General features: G+C 41.0%; 2 protein-coding genes across 4 annotated transcripts in view; one reads left to right on the top strand and one right to left on the bottom strand.

Annotated features, from left to right (window-relative positions):
• cc2d1b (coiled-coil and C2 domain containing 1B) overlaps positions 1-16,648 on the top strand; it is a 417,139-nt gene that overhangs the window by 103,826 nt on the left and 296,665 nt on the right. The gene's annotated exons all lie outside the window — the stretch shown is intronic.
• The window catches only part of LOC144497383 (zinc finger FYVE domain-containing protein 9-like), a 101,980-nt gene that overhangs the window by 27,846 nt on the left and 57,486 nt on the right, over positions 1-16,648 (bottom strand). For all 3 annotated transcript variants that reach the window (XM_078218570.1, XM_078218573.1, XM_078218571.1), the window contains 2 exons: positions 9,324-11,494; positions 2,192-2,291 (listed from right to left, as the gene is read on the bottom strand). In XM_078218570.1, the coding sequence (XP_078074696.1) occupies positions 2,192-2,291; positions 9,324-11,494 (2,271 nt within the window). The remainder of the gene's footprint in view (positions 1-2,191; positions 2,292-9,323; positions 11,495-16,648) is intronic.

The raw sequence follows: 16,648 nt of genomic DNA, 5'->3' as shown, positions 1-16,648 counted from the left end.
ATCCACCTAACCTACATGTCTTTGGACACTAAGGGACAATTTACCGTGGCCAATCCACCTAACCTCACTAGATTATCCATATTTTCTCCAGAAAAATCCATATGTCATCTGTAAATCTCTGTTCTGAAGAGAACAATCCTAACTTTTTCATTATATAAAAGCAGATGCTACAGATCTGAAATAAAAACTCAGTAGGTCTGGCAGCATCTGTAAAGAGAGCAACAGATTTAACATTTCAAGTCCAATATGACGCTTCTTTGGAACTGAAGAGAGGCAGACATGTGATAGGTTTTAAAATGTTGAAAAAGAGAGGGGGATCAGGTGGAGCGTAAAAGGGTAAGCCAGGGATAGGTTACATGGCAGGGGGGATTAAATTACAAAGATCTCAAGGTACGAAAGGCAGAGAGAGTGGGAATGGTAGTAGTAAAAGGAACAAAGCATTGTTCCAGAGTAGGTGCTGATAGCAGAATAAAGGTCAATGCTGCCTAAAAGCAAATCATGAGAAGATGATACAAACTGGCACTGGGAGAAAAGTAGTACAAAATAGAGGACATGGGCTGAAGTTGTTGAACTCAATATAGAGCCCAGTAGCTTTAAAGTGCCCAATCGAAAGATGAAGTGCTCCACCCCTAGCTTGCACTGGGTTTCACTGGAACACTGCAATAGGCTCGGGATACAAATGTGAGCATCTCATCAAGGATTTAAATGGCTAGTGATCGGAAGGTCGAGGTTATGCTTGCAAAGTGAACAGAGGTGTTCTGCAAAGCAATCATCCAGCATTTAATCTCCCCAATGTAGAAGAGACTGCATTGTGAACGGTGAATACAATGGACAAAGTTGACAGCAGTTCAAGCAAATCGCTGCTTCACCTGGAAGATGTGTTTGGACTTTGGACAGTGAGAAGGGAGAAGGTAAACGGGCAGATGTTGCACCCCCTACAATTGCATGAAAAGGTGCTGTGGGAAGGGGATGAGGTGTTCAAGATGATAAAAGGGGAGCAAGGTACTGCAGAGGGTACGTACCTTCAGAATGCTGACAAAGGAGGGGAGGGGAGGTTGTGTTTGGTGGTGGAATCATGCTGAATTTGGGGGAAATGGCAAATGACAATTCTTTGAATGTGGAGGCTGGTGGGGTGGAAAGTGAGGACAGGGGAAATTTCATCATGATTCTGGAGGGGTGAGGGCATAAGTGTGGGAAATGAGTCAGACATGGTTGAAGGCCCTATTGAGGAGAGGGGAATCCTCGGTTGTGGAAGATGGAAGACATGACAGAAATGCTGTTATGGAAGGCAGCATTATCAGAATATTTCCAACCTGTTAACATAACTGAAGCACCTTATCCCTGGTAACACCCTAGTAAAACCCCTTTGCATACCAAGGCTTTCACGAGTTTTCTGAAGTGCGCTGGCCAAAATTGTGCACAATACTCTAGCTGAGGTCTAAATAGTGTGGGATACCAAAATAAGGGACATATTTATAAAATCAGAGCCAAGGCATTCAGGGGTGAAATCAGGAAGCAATTTTTTATTTATTCGTTCATGGCATGTGGTGTCACTGGCTAGGCCAGCACTCACTATCCATTCCCAATTGCCCTTAAGCAAGTGGTGTAGAACCACTTTCTTGAATTCCATGTGGTGGAGGTCCAGGCACTGTGCTGTTAGGAAAGGAATTCCAGAATTTTGACCTTCACAAAAGATAGTGGAAACTTTCAATTGTCTCCTCCAAAAGGCTGTGGATGCTGAATCAACGGATACTTTCAAGAAAGCGATTGATAGAATTTTTCACTGCAAGATTGTCAAGGGATATGTAGAAAAGACAGATAAATGGAGTCGAGATGCTTATCAGCTATGATCTAACTGAATGGCAGAATAGGCTTGAGGAGATGTATAACCTAGCCTGATCCCATGTTCTTATAAAATGTAAAACATTTAAGAGTTACTTTGAGTATTGTAATACTCACGAAACAACTTATTTATTATTAGTGTATCAAGTCGGCTTACATTAACACCAAGTTACTGTGAAAATCGAACCCAGGTCCCTGGCACCATGCCACGCCAAAAACTACTTTTAAATAGAAATCTCAATTATTTTGATAACTAGTGTGCCTAAACATTAAAAGAAGATTAATATAGAATATTTAAATATTTCAGCCTTTACAAACAACATTGCAAGAAAAAGATAAAGTAACTTACAACTTGTAAGAACAGTATGGCAAGTTACACAAACTCGGGCCTCTTTCATGTCCATATAACTTAACTTGCACTTTAGACTGCAACATGCTGCACAAAAAACCTACAGGATTGAAAGGAGACGTTAAAAAAGGAGTTCACACAATTCCACTGCATAAAACAAAAACCTATAAAAAGATTGAATTCTGGCAACGTACCAACTTTATGTATATGGTCAAAACATTTATGCATTGAATTTAAGCTATACATTGTTAAAATAGAAATTATAAAAGCCAATGGGCACCAAATCCGAGAATAGTATTTTCCCTGAAGCAGTGACATATTTGTCACTGAACACTCAAGAAGTTAATCCCATCTGCTTCAAAGTAGAATATGGCCCACAATTTTAATTCCAACCTCTCTCAAATCAAACAAAAATCACTTCATGATATGCCTGAAAAGACTGCTAACCATCAATAAAGTACAAGCGGAAACCAGACAGAATTCTGGATTGCACAAATGCATTTAGTGGCATAGTTATTTTGGAAAAAAAGAGCACATAATAAAAAAGATAGAAAAAATATGATAAATATAAACTAACTTAAATTGTCCACTAATCAATCAAGTGGATTCCTCAGGTCCCAAACCTGAGGAATCTCTCTGCCTCTGACAATTATACGTTCATCTCAACCCAATCATGGCTTTGCTTGGTTTCACTGAAATCTGAGCTTGAGGCTTCAAAGCTCAATTCAAAACCTCTAATGGTTTTTGCTTATTATCCAAAAACTACTTCCCCTCAATACTATTAGGTCTTCTTAGATTATACAATTAGATCTTAGTCCATCTGCCCAAACGTGGCAAGTGATATGAAAGTTCCTGCTGTGCGGGATCCAAAAAGCTTATTCTAGTACCCAACCAGCAATTGAAAATTTGCCAAGAAATTTCAAAACTGAAGCATAATTATTAATTATGGATGATTGCAACGGTTCAATATGGCAATGCACCACCACTTTCTCAAGGGCAATTAGGGATGGACAACAAACGTTGGCCTGGCCAGCGACACCCACATCCCATGAATGAATAACAAAAATTATTTTCAAGGATATAGATGTTCAATTCCTTTAATCACTGTTGCAATTCATGCATTTCCTGTTCCTATGAACTATTGGGAAAAGGTCTTCAAGTATGGGGGTGTAAGTACTTGGCTCAATTGCCAAATTGTTTACGTGGGAGAACTGAAGTATGTGATTTGCTTTCAAAATTCTCCCTTTGCGTATTTGATGGGACAATGTAGAGTTTTTTCTGCATCTAACTTCTAGTGCTCCTGGCCTAGTAGGGTTCATAGAAGATGCTCCAGTGTCAGCATGGTTCAAAAGTAGGACTATTGCTGAGTCAGAAAGTTTATTAGCTTCATCTCCACTGTGGGGATTAGAGTACATAAGAGCATAAGAACATAAGAAATAGGAGCAGGAGTAGGCCATCTAGCCCCTCGAGCCTGCCCCACCATTCAACAAGATCATGGCTGATCTGAAGTGAATCAGTTCCACTTACCCGCCTGCTCCCCATATCCCTTAATTCCTTTATCGATCAGATATCTATCTACCCATGATTTAAACATATTCAACGAGAGCCTCCACCACTTCAATGGGCAGAGAATTCCAGAGATTCACTACCCTCTGAGAGAAGAAGTTCCCCCTCAACTCTGTTCTGAACCGGCCCCCACTTATTTTGAGGCTATGCCCTCTAGTTCTGGTTTCCCTTCTAAGTGGAAAGAATCTCTCTACCTCTACTCTATCCAGCCCCTTCATCATCATATATGTCTCTATAAGATCACCCCTCAGCCTTCTAAACTCCAACGAGTACAGACCCAATCTGTTCAATCTCTATAAGCTACACCCCTCATCTCCGGTATCAACCTGGTGAACCTTCTCGGCACTCCCTCCAAGGCCAATATATCCTTTCGCAAATAAGGGGACCAAAACTGCACACAGTACTCCAGTTGCGGCCTCACCAGTGCCTTGTATAGTTGCAACAAGACCTCCCTGCTTCTATATTCTATCCCCCTCGCGATAAAGGCCAACATTACATTCGCCTTCTTGATCACCTGCTGCACCTGCAGAACAATCTAGGCTGACACTCCAGTGCAATACTAAGGTATGCTAAAATGACAGAGGTGCCATCTTTCAGATTATGCATTAATTGGGGGTCCCATACATCCCCTTAAGTGGATTATAGATGCTCCCATGGCACTATTCTAAGAGCAGATGCGTTCTCCTGGTGCCCTGGCCAATGCTTAAATGGATCATCTGGCCATTTATCTCACTGCTGCTTATGGACCTTGTGCACAATTTCAGTAGCAATATTTCCCACAGTACAATAGTGACGACAACACCATCTGCCGTGGCGGGATTTGAACCCAGATCCCCAGAACGTTAGCTAGGTATCTGGATTAATAGTCTAGCGATAATACCACTCGGCCATTGCCTCCCCGAGGATGGGGATTCCATTTACAGTGATAACCCACAATGTGCAGATCATGGGGTCTTGACTATGGGGTGGGAGTTGAGCCTCATCTTATTTTCACCAAACATTTACATATGGGCACTCCAACAGTAGCCATTGAACACAGTGATTAGAAGCAGATGTTCTGGCCAATTCCGTCAGTGGTATTGTCTGAAAATTAAAGCAAACAATTCAAAGCATCAAATTTACCGAGGCTACATTTGGAACATGTAAGTTTTGAGGTTGATTATTTATTTTTTCAAAAAGAACATTGATGCACATATTTTGAATGTGGCAACATTTTTGAAGAACAATAATTTTAAAAGAATTTCTGGGATATCATGTTCCAAGCTAAGCTTTGCAAACATACCTGTTGTCTAAGAATATCTTCAATGCTGCAATCAGTTTAATAGAAGTTGTGGGATAATTAGCGGAATCTCTCAGCAGGGCTAGAGTGACTCAGTAGTTGGCTGAGTACGAGCTTATCAGAGTCAGCATGGATTTGTGAATGGTATAATATGTCTGACTGGTTGCATGAGCTTTGTCTGTCTTGCCTCAAATTTAGATAATTGAGGGGTTAATTAATTGAAGCATTTAAAATGATAAAGAGGTTTGGTAGGATACCCACAGTAGGGGAATCCAAAACAAGAGGCCAGTGAGAGCTAGGCTATTTGGGAGTGGTTTTGGGAAGCAGCCTGCTGTGGTTAATTGCAAGGCCAAGCAGCCTTCTCTCTCTGCTGACAGCACAGAACTGCTGTTTGTCTGAGATATTAATTGATTTGTAGGAAAGCCTGTAAACTTGATGTCAAAAAAATAGCTTCCGCGGCCGCCTTCTCCATGGCAATAGGAAACAAAACTACATTCAGGTAGAAATGCTAATTAGCTCTTTTTGACCCCCAACTCCTCTTTCACCAAAGTAAATGGACAGTTCATAGCACAACTGCTTACGACCAGACATCGGTAACACTGTTCAGGGGCTTTGGGATACTCAAAGGCTACTCATTGCAACAGCCATTGTCTCCAAGTGTAAATGCCTTGCACCTTCTTCTTTGTAGTCTTCCTTTGATCAAATTAAATCACCCAGGTTCGCTGTCAGGCAGACTGCAAAACAGGTCACATGACCCCCATTAAAGCTACAATCCCAGAATACAATAATCTTACAAACCTCAATTGTAACAAAGGACAATTATTTATTTGCACTGGGCTGGAAAAGCAGCTAGTAAGATCTTAATAGCATCCACAAACAAATGGTTCAAATCTTGATTTCAGTAGTGCAAAAAGATCAAGAGCATGCATTTATATAGCACTCTGTTTCTAATTTAAACCAAAGCAATTTAAAAATCAACAAATTACTTTTCAATGTGGTTGACTCTTAACTCCTCTTTCAAGTACCATGTACTAGGCAACCGCGGATTGCCACTGGATTGGTCCATGATTTTGCATGGCAAAATACTTCAGTGGTTTGCCTTTCCAGTATGGCTGGCCAGGAAACTCTCCTGCTCTTGACCGCCTGCCATCAGGTGATTGAAAGGATAAACAGCCTGTTTGGCCACGTTATGCATGCACCTTCCATGGTCATCAAGTCCCAGGTCCAGAGATAGGGACACTGCCACTGCACCACAAGACCTCCCTTCAATTCTTAACTACCCTCCAAAATAGCTTATCAAGTCAGTGATAAAACCACCACAGATTCGTTATCACATCCACAATCTTCTGGTTCCACCCAGCTTTGGTACCATCACAATAGGTAAAGCCACCACAGAAAAGTTGAAAAGAATGAAACAGAATGAACCGCCTGGCATTAACCTGGACTGAAGCAAGTCAACCATGCAAAGTCCTCTTCACTAACATCTGAGGATTTGTGCCAAAATTGAGAGTGCTGTCCCACAGACTAACATAGTCATATTCATTGAATCATGTACTTCACAGCTAAAATATCACAAATTCCTCCATCATCATCCCTGGGTATGTCCTGTCCAACCAGAGATGGTGGCTTAGTATGGTATGCAATTAGGAGGGAGCAATCCTTGGGAGTTCTCAACATCAACTCAGCATGAGGTTTCAAGACATTCTATCAGGCCAAACATTCAAATAGGGGAAGAAAACTTCCTGTTGATTATCACCTACTGCTGCCATAACTTCATGTTGAACACCATCAGGAAGAAGCAGTGAGGATAGCAAGGACACAGAATGTACTCTAGATGGGGTCTTCAACAGTCATCACCAAGAGTGGCTTAGTAGCATCGCCACTGACCAAGTTGGAGGAGTCCTAAAAGACACAGCTGCCAGACTGAGCCTGTGGCAGGTGGAAGAAGAACAAACAAGAGAAAAAAATAACTTGATCTCACCTAACCCTAACCTCTATCATTACGTCAGAAGTGGTGATGTTCTGATGATTATAACTTTTCAGATATTGAAACAGTTCACACCCATAAGCAGCAAGCCCCAGGCAACCTCAAGGCTTGAGCTGATAAGCAGCTGATAATATTCACTCCACACAGGCAATGACAATCTCCAACAAAAGAAAAATCTAACCATTTTCCCTTGACATTTAAGGGCACTACCATTGTTGAATTGCCCAAACATCAACATCCTGGTTGTTACCATTGACCCGAAACGTTACTCGATCAATCACAAATATTATGGTTACAAAAGCCAGTCAGAGGCTGGGATCTGGCCTCCCCACTCTCCAAGGCCTGCTCACCATCTATAAGACACAAGTCAGGAGTGTAAATGCAATACTCTTCACTTTCCTGGATGACTGCAGCTGAACAACACAAGAAACTCGACACCATCCAGGGTGAAGCAACTCACCAATTTAAACATTCATTCCCTTCACTATTGGTGCACAATGGCAGCAGTGTGTAGTATTTACAAAATGCTCTGCAGTGCCTTACCAGTGCTCCTTTGACAGCACCAATCAAATGCATGACATCTCCAACCTAGAGGAATATGGGCAACAGGTGCATAAGAACACCACCACTTGCAAGTTCCCCTCCATGTCACACTCCATCTTGACTTGGAACTATATTACTGTTACTTTACTATATCCTGGATCTCCCTTCCTAACAGCAGTGTGGGTGTATCTACACCACAGTTCAAGACAGTGGCTCACCACCACTTCCTCAAAGACAATTAGGGATGAACAAATAATAATGGCCTTACCAGCAACACTCCCATCCCATGAAAGAAAAATAAGTTACTTTTACACAGGCTAACTGAATTTTACTCATTTGTTTCAAAGACATCAGAAATCTGTATCTCCCTTATTCTACAATCTCTCCAATAATTCACAATATGTTGGCATCCATTGACTAAACAGTTCTTGTTTATTCAATGGCAGTGTTTTGCACTATGGACTGTTGTCCTTTATAACCTTGATTGTAAAATGAGAAATCTAGGTGGTTATAAAAATGCCAGCAAAATTTGACCTCCCATTCAGTAGCTACTCAGCGATGTTTCAATTTACCTGCATGTTCATAACATTTATTCAGTTACAAAACCAAAATAATGCAGGAGCTGAGAATTTAAAATAAAAACAAAGTGCCGCAAATGCTCAGCAGATCAGGCAGCATCTGTGTAGAGAAACAGAATTAATGTTTCAGGTCAAAGGGTTTATCTACACAGATGCGGTCTGACCTGCTAAGTACTTAAAATATCTTTTTTTTAAATTTTAGTTTGCTAATTAACAAGGTTCTATTATTGTCAGTTCACCAAAGTGAATATATGCAAATAGTCATGTACTACTCTCCTCGGTCAACATATACAAAATGCATATTAGTAATTCTGTATTATATTTCTATTACTGAATCACATTTACAGATATGTCCACAGAGGTATAACAGATGGGGGAAAACGGAAATGGTTGATGCACCTCAGAAGGGACAAGAGGAGAATTCATTAAAGATGTACTGATTAAATGGGGACAGACGGGAATTGAAATTAGGGTAGATTAGATTTGTTTTGACATTAAGGATTTGATAACAGGCACAAAATATAAAAAGATCATGGCCCATGCAGTTAAAAACAATGTGGAACAATATAGCAGTAGATAAAGAACAGTAAATAAATAAAACAATAGTTTCACAGGCGTGTTATGAATTTGATATCCATTATAGTAATTGGGCACAAGCCTCTATTTCTATTTATAAAACATCATCAAAAGCAATAGGACATGAGACTGTTTTGTCTTTTTAGTACCAGAATTTTACTAGCCAATAACCTTCATTTTAGTTGCAAAATTGCTTACAATGGAAGAACAGTTCAAATTACAAAAAGAGTACCACAAGATCAGGTAAACTTCTAGCAAAACTACCACACCAAAAATTTAATAAGTAGTACAGCACTATTAAGTAGAAACCTCACTACAAGCTACAATTCTAAGGAGTTGAGTAGAGAATAAGCAGTGACCAAGAGCAAAAACAAGCATCCTTTCAGCTAGCCTTGTGTACCACTGAGGTTTTAGCAGCAAACAGGTGTTGAAGCATTTCCTGTCAGTCACTGCTAAACTGTTCCATCCCCAACTACTCAACTTAAAACAATACCTTTGTTAGCTTCACGCCTCTCCCTCCGCCCACCCAAGTACACCACTCATCACATTTATATTTTCAAAGAATTTAAAAATCAATGTGTCTAAATCAGAAAGACAACTCACCTTTCCACAAGCTCTGCAGTGATGACGCCTCTTTGTAAATGTAAACTTCAGCTCACATTTCATGCAGTTTGGTGCTTGAGAATCTGGTACCCATACTGGAGCTACATCACCTAGACTTGTAAATGGCTTTCTGAGGGCTCCTGAAAACTGTCCCGCTCGTAGGTCATTATCCGGACTTTCAGGTCCTAAAGTATAATCAGTGTTGATATCTTTGGAAGCCCCAGCATAACACACACCTAATTCATCCCCATTAATGCTGCAATCTAAAGCACCACCATTTAAAGAACACAAGGAGGCATCTTCAGGGGGGTCTGTTTTATCAATACATCCTACATTTTTGTTTTTTACATTGTTTGCAGGGTTGATTGAGCCCAAGTCATTCAATAATTGGTTAGTCAAGGGTTTTGGGATTTGTAATTTCAGGTTCAGAGGTTGCTTGGGTCGAGCGCCTCCAAAAGGAATACTGACTGGCTGTGCGTTATTTAGAGCTAATTTTGCTGCATTTTCACGAGCACAAGTTACTGTAGCAGACTGGGTGGGAGTGTTAAAATAATTGTCTTTCAAATGATTAGCAATATCACTAGAAATACTTAATTTGGTCAAGCCATTAGTCACTCCTATTTCCATTGTATCGTTTTCCCGGTGTTGTGTGTAGTTGTAACACTCAGACTTGCTCTCCTCAATCTCCTTCTCTTCGGTAACTGAATCCTCTTTTAAAGGCAAAGATTTAGAAACACAGGATGTGGTTGAACCTGGGATGGACGTAGAGTCCAATCCATCACATGAACAGTAAGGTGATGACAATTGTTCCTTCACAGTAGCACACAAGATATTTGATCCTTCCAGCCAATCTTCACCAGGAACCGCAGAGTCTGCCAGTGGCTTTGTTAGATCTAAAACAATCTCACCATTATTTCCAGAGTCTTTCTTCATAATCCTGTTTTGTAACAATGAATCATCATCCAGTGCTTCATGATTGCTTTGTCTCATGTGCTGAGTTACCTGATCAAATGTTGCTTCAGACTGAGGTGATATGTTACGTGAATGATGAGACAGGTCAGTGGTACATCCCTGCATGAACGGAATGTCATCGTTTTGACAAACACTGATGTCATTCTCAAAATGGTAATCATCATCTCCACAATTGCCATTATTTGAGGAGTTATACTGGATTGCCATCTGATTTGGCTTGCTGTTTACAGAACACATCTCAGATTGTATTTTCTCAGAGTCCATTTTTAGCCCAGTAAAATTATCCAGGTCACCCACTATCTGTGTATTAATGATTTCATCCAGGCTTCCATCTACACTATTTCCAGTTTCCACAACTGTATTATTTTCAACCTGTATTAGTGACTCATCTTCAAGTTCTACAACAGCATCATTTACTTTAGCTTTTCTAGAGAATGAATCATTTAATTCATTTCTGCTAGTAGCACAATCCAACCCAGATAATACATGCCGTTCGCAAACAACTGATAAATCGTCCACCATCCAGGACTCCTTTGAATTAGGCGATACATTTTCCAAATTTGTACAGTTCCTTGAACTTTCCAATGAAGATTTTGCAGACAACTCATCTGTACAGAGCGCATTTAATTGTTCAATACTTTTCATTGCAACAGTCTCATCAGTTTGACCATTCATGTCAGGTAACAATTGGCCACTTGGCAGATTTGTGTTTTCTACTATAAAGCTGTTAACATTCAACATATTTTGGCTGTTTGAGTTGTCTTCCTGCAATAGGACATCACATTGTGCTGGTTGACTGTCAGAATTCTGTACAACTAACCCAAACATACTTGAAGAGTTCATATCTTCAGAAAAGCTCAGTTCATTTTCACAAGTAGACTTTGCTGATGATTCAGAAGAATTTGGCCAATGCTCACCATTATTGTTTTTGTTCATCACAGGGACTCCATCATTAATTCCCTGCATATCAAGTGGTAGATTTTCTGTGGCATCATTTCCATTAAGACAATGATCGCCTCTTCCAAATACTGCAATTTCAGGTTTAGGTGAAGAATGGCATTTTAGTCTTGTTTGTACCTCACTGGACAATGCTCCCACGTTCACATGAGATAAGGCTGGATTTAATGACAGCAGATGAGAGGGTGGATCCAAAATCTGACTCCACTTTGCCTCAAATACACTTGGGGACTCAGTCTCATCTGGAAAGAGAGAAAAAAATCCAGGCATTATTACAAATATAAACCTTTAATTCAATATAATCTATTTAGTTTTATTAATTCATATTTGTCAAATGCATATTGGTCATTCATTCAGCTCTTCTGAATCAACTCTTGGAAAACCAAAGAAGCATCCATCAAAATGACACTGGAAATAACCCCACTACAGGATTACTGGAGTTTCAGCTATTACAGAGGACTATTTGTAATAATGGAGATCAACAGGAGCTAGAAAATCATCACCAGCTGGAATATTATGGGTAATTTTGGGCAGCAAACTTCATCGAAGACGTAAAACCATTAGAAAGAGTGCTGATGTTACCAAACAAGGAGGACTCCAGTTTGAGAGGTTGAAGAAAATAGGTCCTTTTTTTTGGAATAGATAAGCTTGAAAGATGATTTAATAGAGGTTTTCAAGATGGGAGATTGCTGCCTGGTAAGTGGGTCAATAATTGGAGGTCATGAATTCAAAATCATCAGATAAAGATCAAGACTGGAGAAGAGAAGAAACGTATTCACTCCAAGTTGCTGTGATATGAAACACCACCTGAAAAAGGTAATGGAAACCCATTCTATAAATAATTTTAAAAGGGAGTTGGGCAGGAACTTGAAGAGGAGGGATTTACAAAAAGGTTATAGGGGCATACCTGAAACCATAATGGAAGTGGAATCCAAAAGGGATTTGGCTAAATATTTGTGAAATTTTAATCTTGTAAACCACTGGGGAATGGGGACAGTTGATATCCCTTTCAAGGTGGTGGTGCAAGGGACAAAATGGCAAGCTTAAAATTATAAAATTCTGTGGATTTAACACATTTAAGTTTTACAGCTTCTGTAGGTTATCTTTTCTTCGTAATGTTTTGGTGTCCTCTCTGTTTGTGTACTTTGTTTCAGTTTTCTAAAATTAAAAGGTACAAAAAGCAGGAATGTGCGACTAGACATAGAATCCCTCCAGTGCAGGAGACCATTCCGCCCATTAAATCTCCACCGATGCTCTGACAGCGCATTTTACCCCAGGCCCCATCCCATCCACGTTACACCACACATTTAGCACTACTCCCCCTAACCTACACATCTTGAGACATTTTGAGGGACAATTTAGCATGGCCAATCCACCTCACCTGCACATCTTGACTGCTCTTTCAAAGAACCAGCACATGACAGATCAAATGATTTCCGTCCGTGTACATTTCTCGGATTTGAACACAAACTGTTGAACACAATCTTTCATAAAAGTACTTCTTTGCTGGTACATGAATTGCAACATGTAATCAAATTTGACTGGCCATTGGTGTTATGAAACTACACTTGTCCTTTACTTTGCAAGAATGCAACAAGTACCTTTCATTTTAGAAAACTGAAACAAAATACACTGAAACAAAGAGGACACCAAAACATTACAAAGGAAAGATAACACACAGAAGCTGTAAAACTTAAGTGTGTTAAATCCACAGAATTTTTATAATTTTAAGCTTGCCATTTGGTCCCATGCACCACCTTCTTGAAAGGGATATCAACTGTCCCCATTCTCCAGTGGTTTACAAGATTAAAATTTCACAAATATTTAGCCAAATCCCTTTTGGATTCCACTTCCATTATGGTTTCTGGCATGCCCCTATAACCTTCTGCATATTTCTCATGTCATCCTCCAATAATCTTAACGTTCTCGATAGTTACCAGCTCACCACTCTGTAGAAATAACTTGAGTTACATAATTAAAAATTCTTCAGAATTTTTTTTTTAGAATTAATTTGTGGGACATGGGTGTCACTGGCTGGCATTTATTCCCCATCCCTAGTTGCCCTTGAGAAAGTGCTGCCTTCGTAAAACGCTGCAGTCCACGTGCTGTGACTTGACCCACAATGCCGTTAAGGAGAGAATTCCAGGATTTTGACCCAACGACTGCAAAGGAATGGCGATATATTTCCAAGTCTTTCCTCTACTTTCCCAGAAGACTAAGGAAATTTGGCATGTCAGCTACGACTCTCAGCAACCAGGGGTGGCATGGTGGCACAGTGGTTAGCACTGCTGCCTCACAGCCGCAGGGACCTGGGTTTGATTCCCAGTTTGGGTCACTGTCTGTGTGGAGTTTGCACGTTCTCCCCGTGTCTCCATGGGTTTCCTCTGGGTGCTCCGGTTTCCTCCCACAGTCTGCATTGACCCGAACAGGTGCCATAGTGTGGCGACTAGTGGAATTTCACAGTAACTTCATTGCAGTGCTAATTTCAGCCTTACTTGTGACTAATAAATAAACTTTAACTTTAAACTTCTACACATGCATCATTGAAAGCATGCTTTCTGGTTGTATCACAGCTTGGTATGGCTCCTGCTGTCCAAAACTGCAAGAAACTACATGAATGTAGCCTAATCCATCATGCAAACCAGTCTTCCATTCATTGACTCCGTCTACACTTTTGCTGCCTTGGCTAAGCAACCAGCATAATTAAGGACCCTGTGCTCCCCGGACATACTCTCTTCCACCTTCTTCAATTGGGAAAAAGATACAAAAGTCTGAGGTCACGTACTAACTGACTCAAGAACAGCTTCTTCCCTGCTGCCATCAGATTTTAGAATGGACCCATCTCACATTAAGCTGATCTCTCTCTATACCCTGCTATGACTGTAACACTACATTCTGCACTCCTTTCCTTCTCTACGGACGGTATGTTTTGTCTGTATAGCACGCAAGAAACAATACTTTTTACTGTATACTAATACATGTGACAATAATAAATCAAATCAATCAGGATGGTGAGTGGCTTGGAGGGGAACTTGCAGGTGGTGATTCCCACGTTACTGCTGCCCTTGTCTTTCTAAACGAAAGTAGTCGTGGGTTTGGAAGGTGCTGTCTAAGGATCTTTGGTGAATTTATGCAGTGCATCTTGCAGATAGTACACACTGCTGCTACTGAGTGTCAGTGGATGTGGTGCCAATCAAGTCGGCTGTTTTGTCCTGAATGGTGTCAAGCTGCTCGAGTGTTGTTGGAGCTGCACTCATCCAGGCAAGTGGGAGGTATTCCATCACACTCCTGACTTGTGCCTTGTAGATGGTGGATAGGTTTTAGAGGCGAGTTACTTGACGCAGTATTCCTAGCATCTGACCTGCTCTTGTAGCCACTGTCTTTACGTGGCAAGTTTCTGGTCAATGGTAACACCAAGAATGTTGACAGTGCGGGATTCAGTGATGGTTACACTACTGAATGGCAAGGAATGGTGGTTAGATTGTCTCTTATTGGTGCCTGGCATGTGTGTGGCGCAAGTGTTACTTGCCACTTGTCAGCCCAAGCCTGGATATTGTCCAGATCTTGTTACATTTGAACATGGACTGCTTCAGTATCAGAGGAGTCACAAATAGTGAACATTGGTAATTACTGGCGGTAATTGGTTGGGTCGGATTTGTCCTGTTGTGTGTGTACAGGACATACCTGGGCAATTTTCCACATTGTCAGGTAGATGCCAGTGTTGTAACTGTACTAGAAGAGTTTGGCTAGGTGAGTGGCAAGCTCTGGAGCATAAGTCGTCAGTACTATTGCCAGAATGTTGTCGTGGACAGATGCATATGCAGCTGGCAGATTGGCAAGGAGGAGGTCAAGTACGTTTTTCCTTCTGGTTGGTTCTCTCTTCACCTGCCGCAGACCCAGTCTAACAGTTGTATTCTTTAGGACCCAACCAGCTCATTCAGTAGTGCTGCTGCCGAACCACTCTTGGTGGTGGATGCTGAAATCCACCACCCAGAATATATTTTGCACCCTTGCCACCTTCAGCACTTTCTCCAAGAGCTGCTCAACATGGAGGAGTACTGATTCATCAGCTGAAGGAGGATGGTATGTGGTAACCAGCAAGAGATTTCCTTGCCTACGTTTAATCTGAAGCCTTGAAACTTCATGGGATCCAGAGTTAATGTTCAAGACTCCCAGGCAACTCCCTTCTGAATGTATATCGCTATGCCACCGCCACCTTTGCTGGATCTGTCCTACCAGTGGGACAGGACATATCCAGGAACAGTAATGGTAGTGTCTTGGATGTTATCTGCAAAGGTATGATTGCGTGAGAATGACTACGTCAGGCTGTTGCTTGACTAGTATGCAAGACAGCTCTCCCAATTTTGCACTAGCCCCCAGATGTTAGTAAGGAGGACATTGCAGGGTCAAGAGGGCCGTTTGTTTTGCCGTTGTTCTTTCTGGTGCTTAGGTCAATGTCAGGTGGTCCGTCCAATTTCATTTCTTTGTTGAGACTTTGTAGCAATTGATACAACTGAGTAGCTTGCTAGGCCATTTCAGAGAGCAGCTGAGAGTCAACCACATTGCTGTAGTTCTGGAGTCACATGTAGGCCAGACCAGGTAAGGATGGCAGATTTCCTTCCCTAAAGGACATTAGATCACCTTTGTAGCCTGATGGGTATTCAAAAAGGCACCAGCAAAGCCTAATAGTTAAAAGGGCTAACTCTGTATCAGGCTAAAGTCTGGAAACACCAAGGAACAGGATGTGAAGCTATGGAACATGCATGCGACTTGATTGGACAATGGCTGTTGCTATGCCCTGAACACACCGTGATTGAAAACAGACCCGTGTGTCATGTTCCTCAGAAAATTGCAACTCCTGACAGAGACACAACTCTTCAGCATTTGTGACCAAATAGACAATGATTGATTAGTGCCCGTCCTGTGACTACATGACTGGAAGCATGATCAGTACCATCAACGTCTGCATAAGGATGAGAAATTCGGAGACAATGGCAGCAGTAATCCAGGATCAACCACTGCAGAAGAAACAACAAGACCCCAGAGTCTGGGGCTCGGTAACATTGGAACAAAATCCATCAGCAGGGAATCTGATCAGTTTGCTTCACCAGTAGTATCTCTAAATCCAAGTTGTGAGTTTGGATATTTTGACACCTTTTGAATGCTTTGTGTATAACAAAGTAAGCTGAGGTTAAATACTTTATGCATTACAAAGTAGATCAGAGGTTAGTTACTTAGTGTTTAATGGAGTAAAGACAGAGGTTGAATACTTTGCATATAACAAAGTTGATGCCTGGTGTGTGCAAATTTGGTAGAGTGTGATACATTTGTGGTAATTTGGCACAGTACAATAAAGGAGATTTGCTATACAATAATTTGGATTTGAGCATCTTTGA

The sequence above is a fragment of the Mustelus asterias genome, chromosome 8, assembly GCF_964213995.1.
Source record: "Mustelus asterias chromosome 8, sMusAst1.hap1.1, whole genome shotgun sequence".
Taxonomy (NCBI): domain Eukaryota; kingdom Metazoa; phylum Chordata; class Chondrichthyes; order Carcharhiniformes; family Triakidae; genus Mustelus; species Mustelus asterias.
Note: the sequence above shows the minus strand (reverse complement) of the source record. Positions and strands in the feature narration are given on the sequence as shown.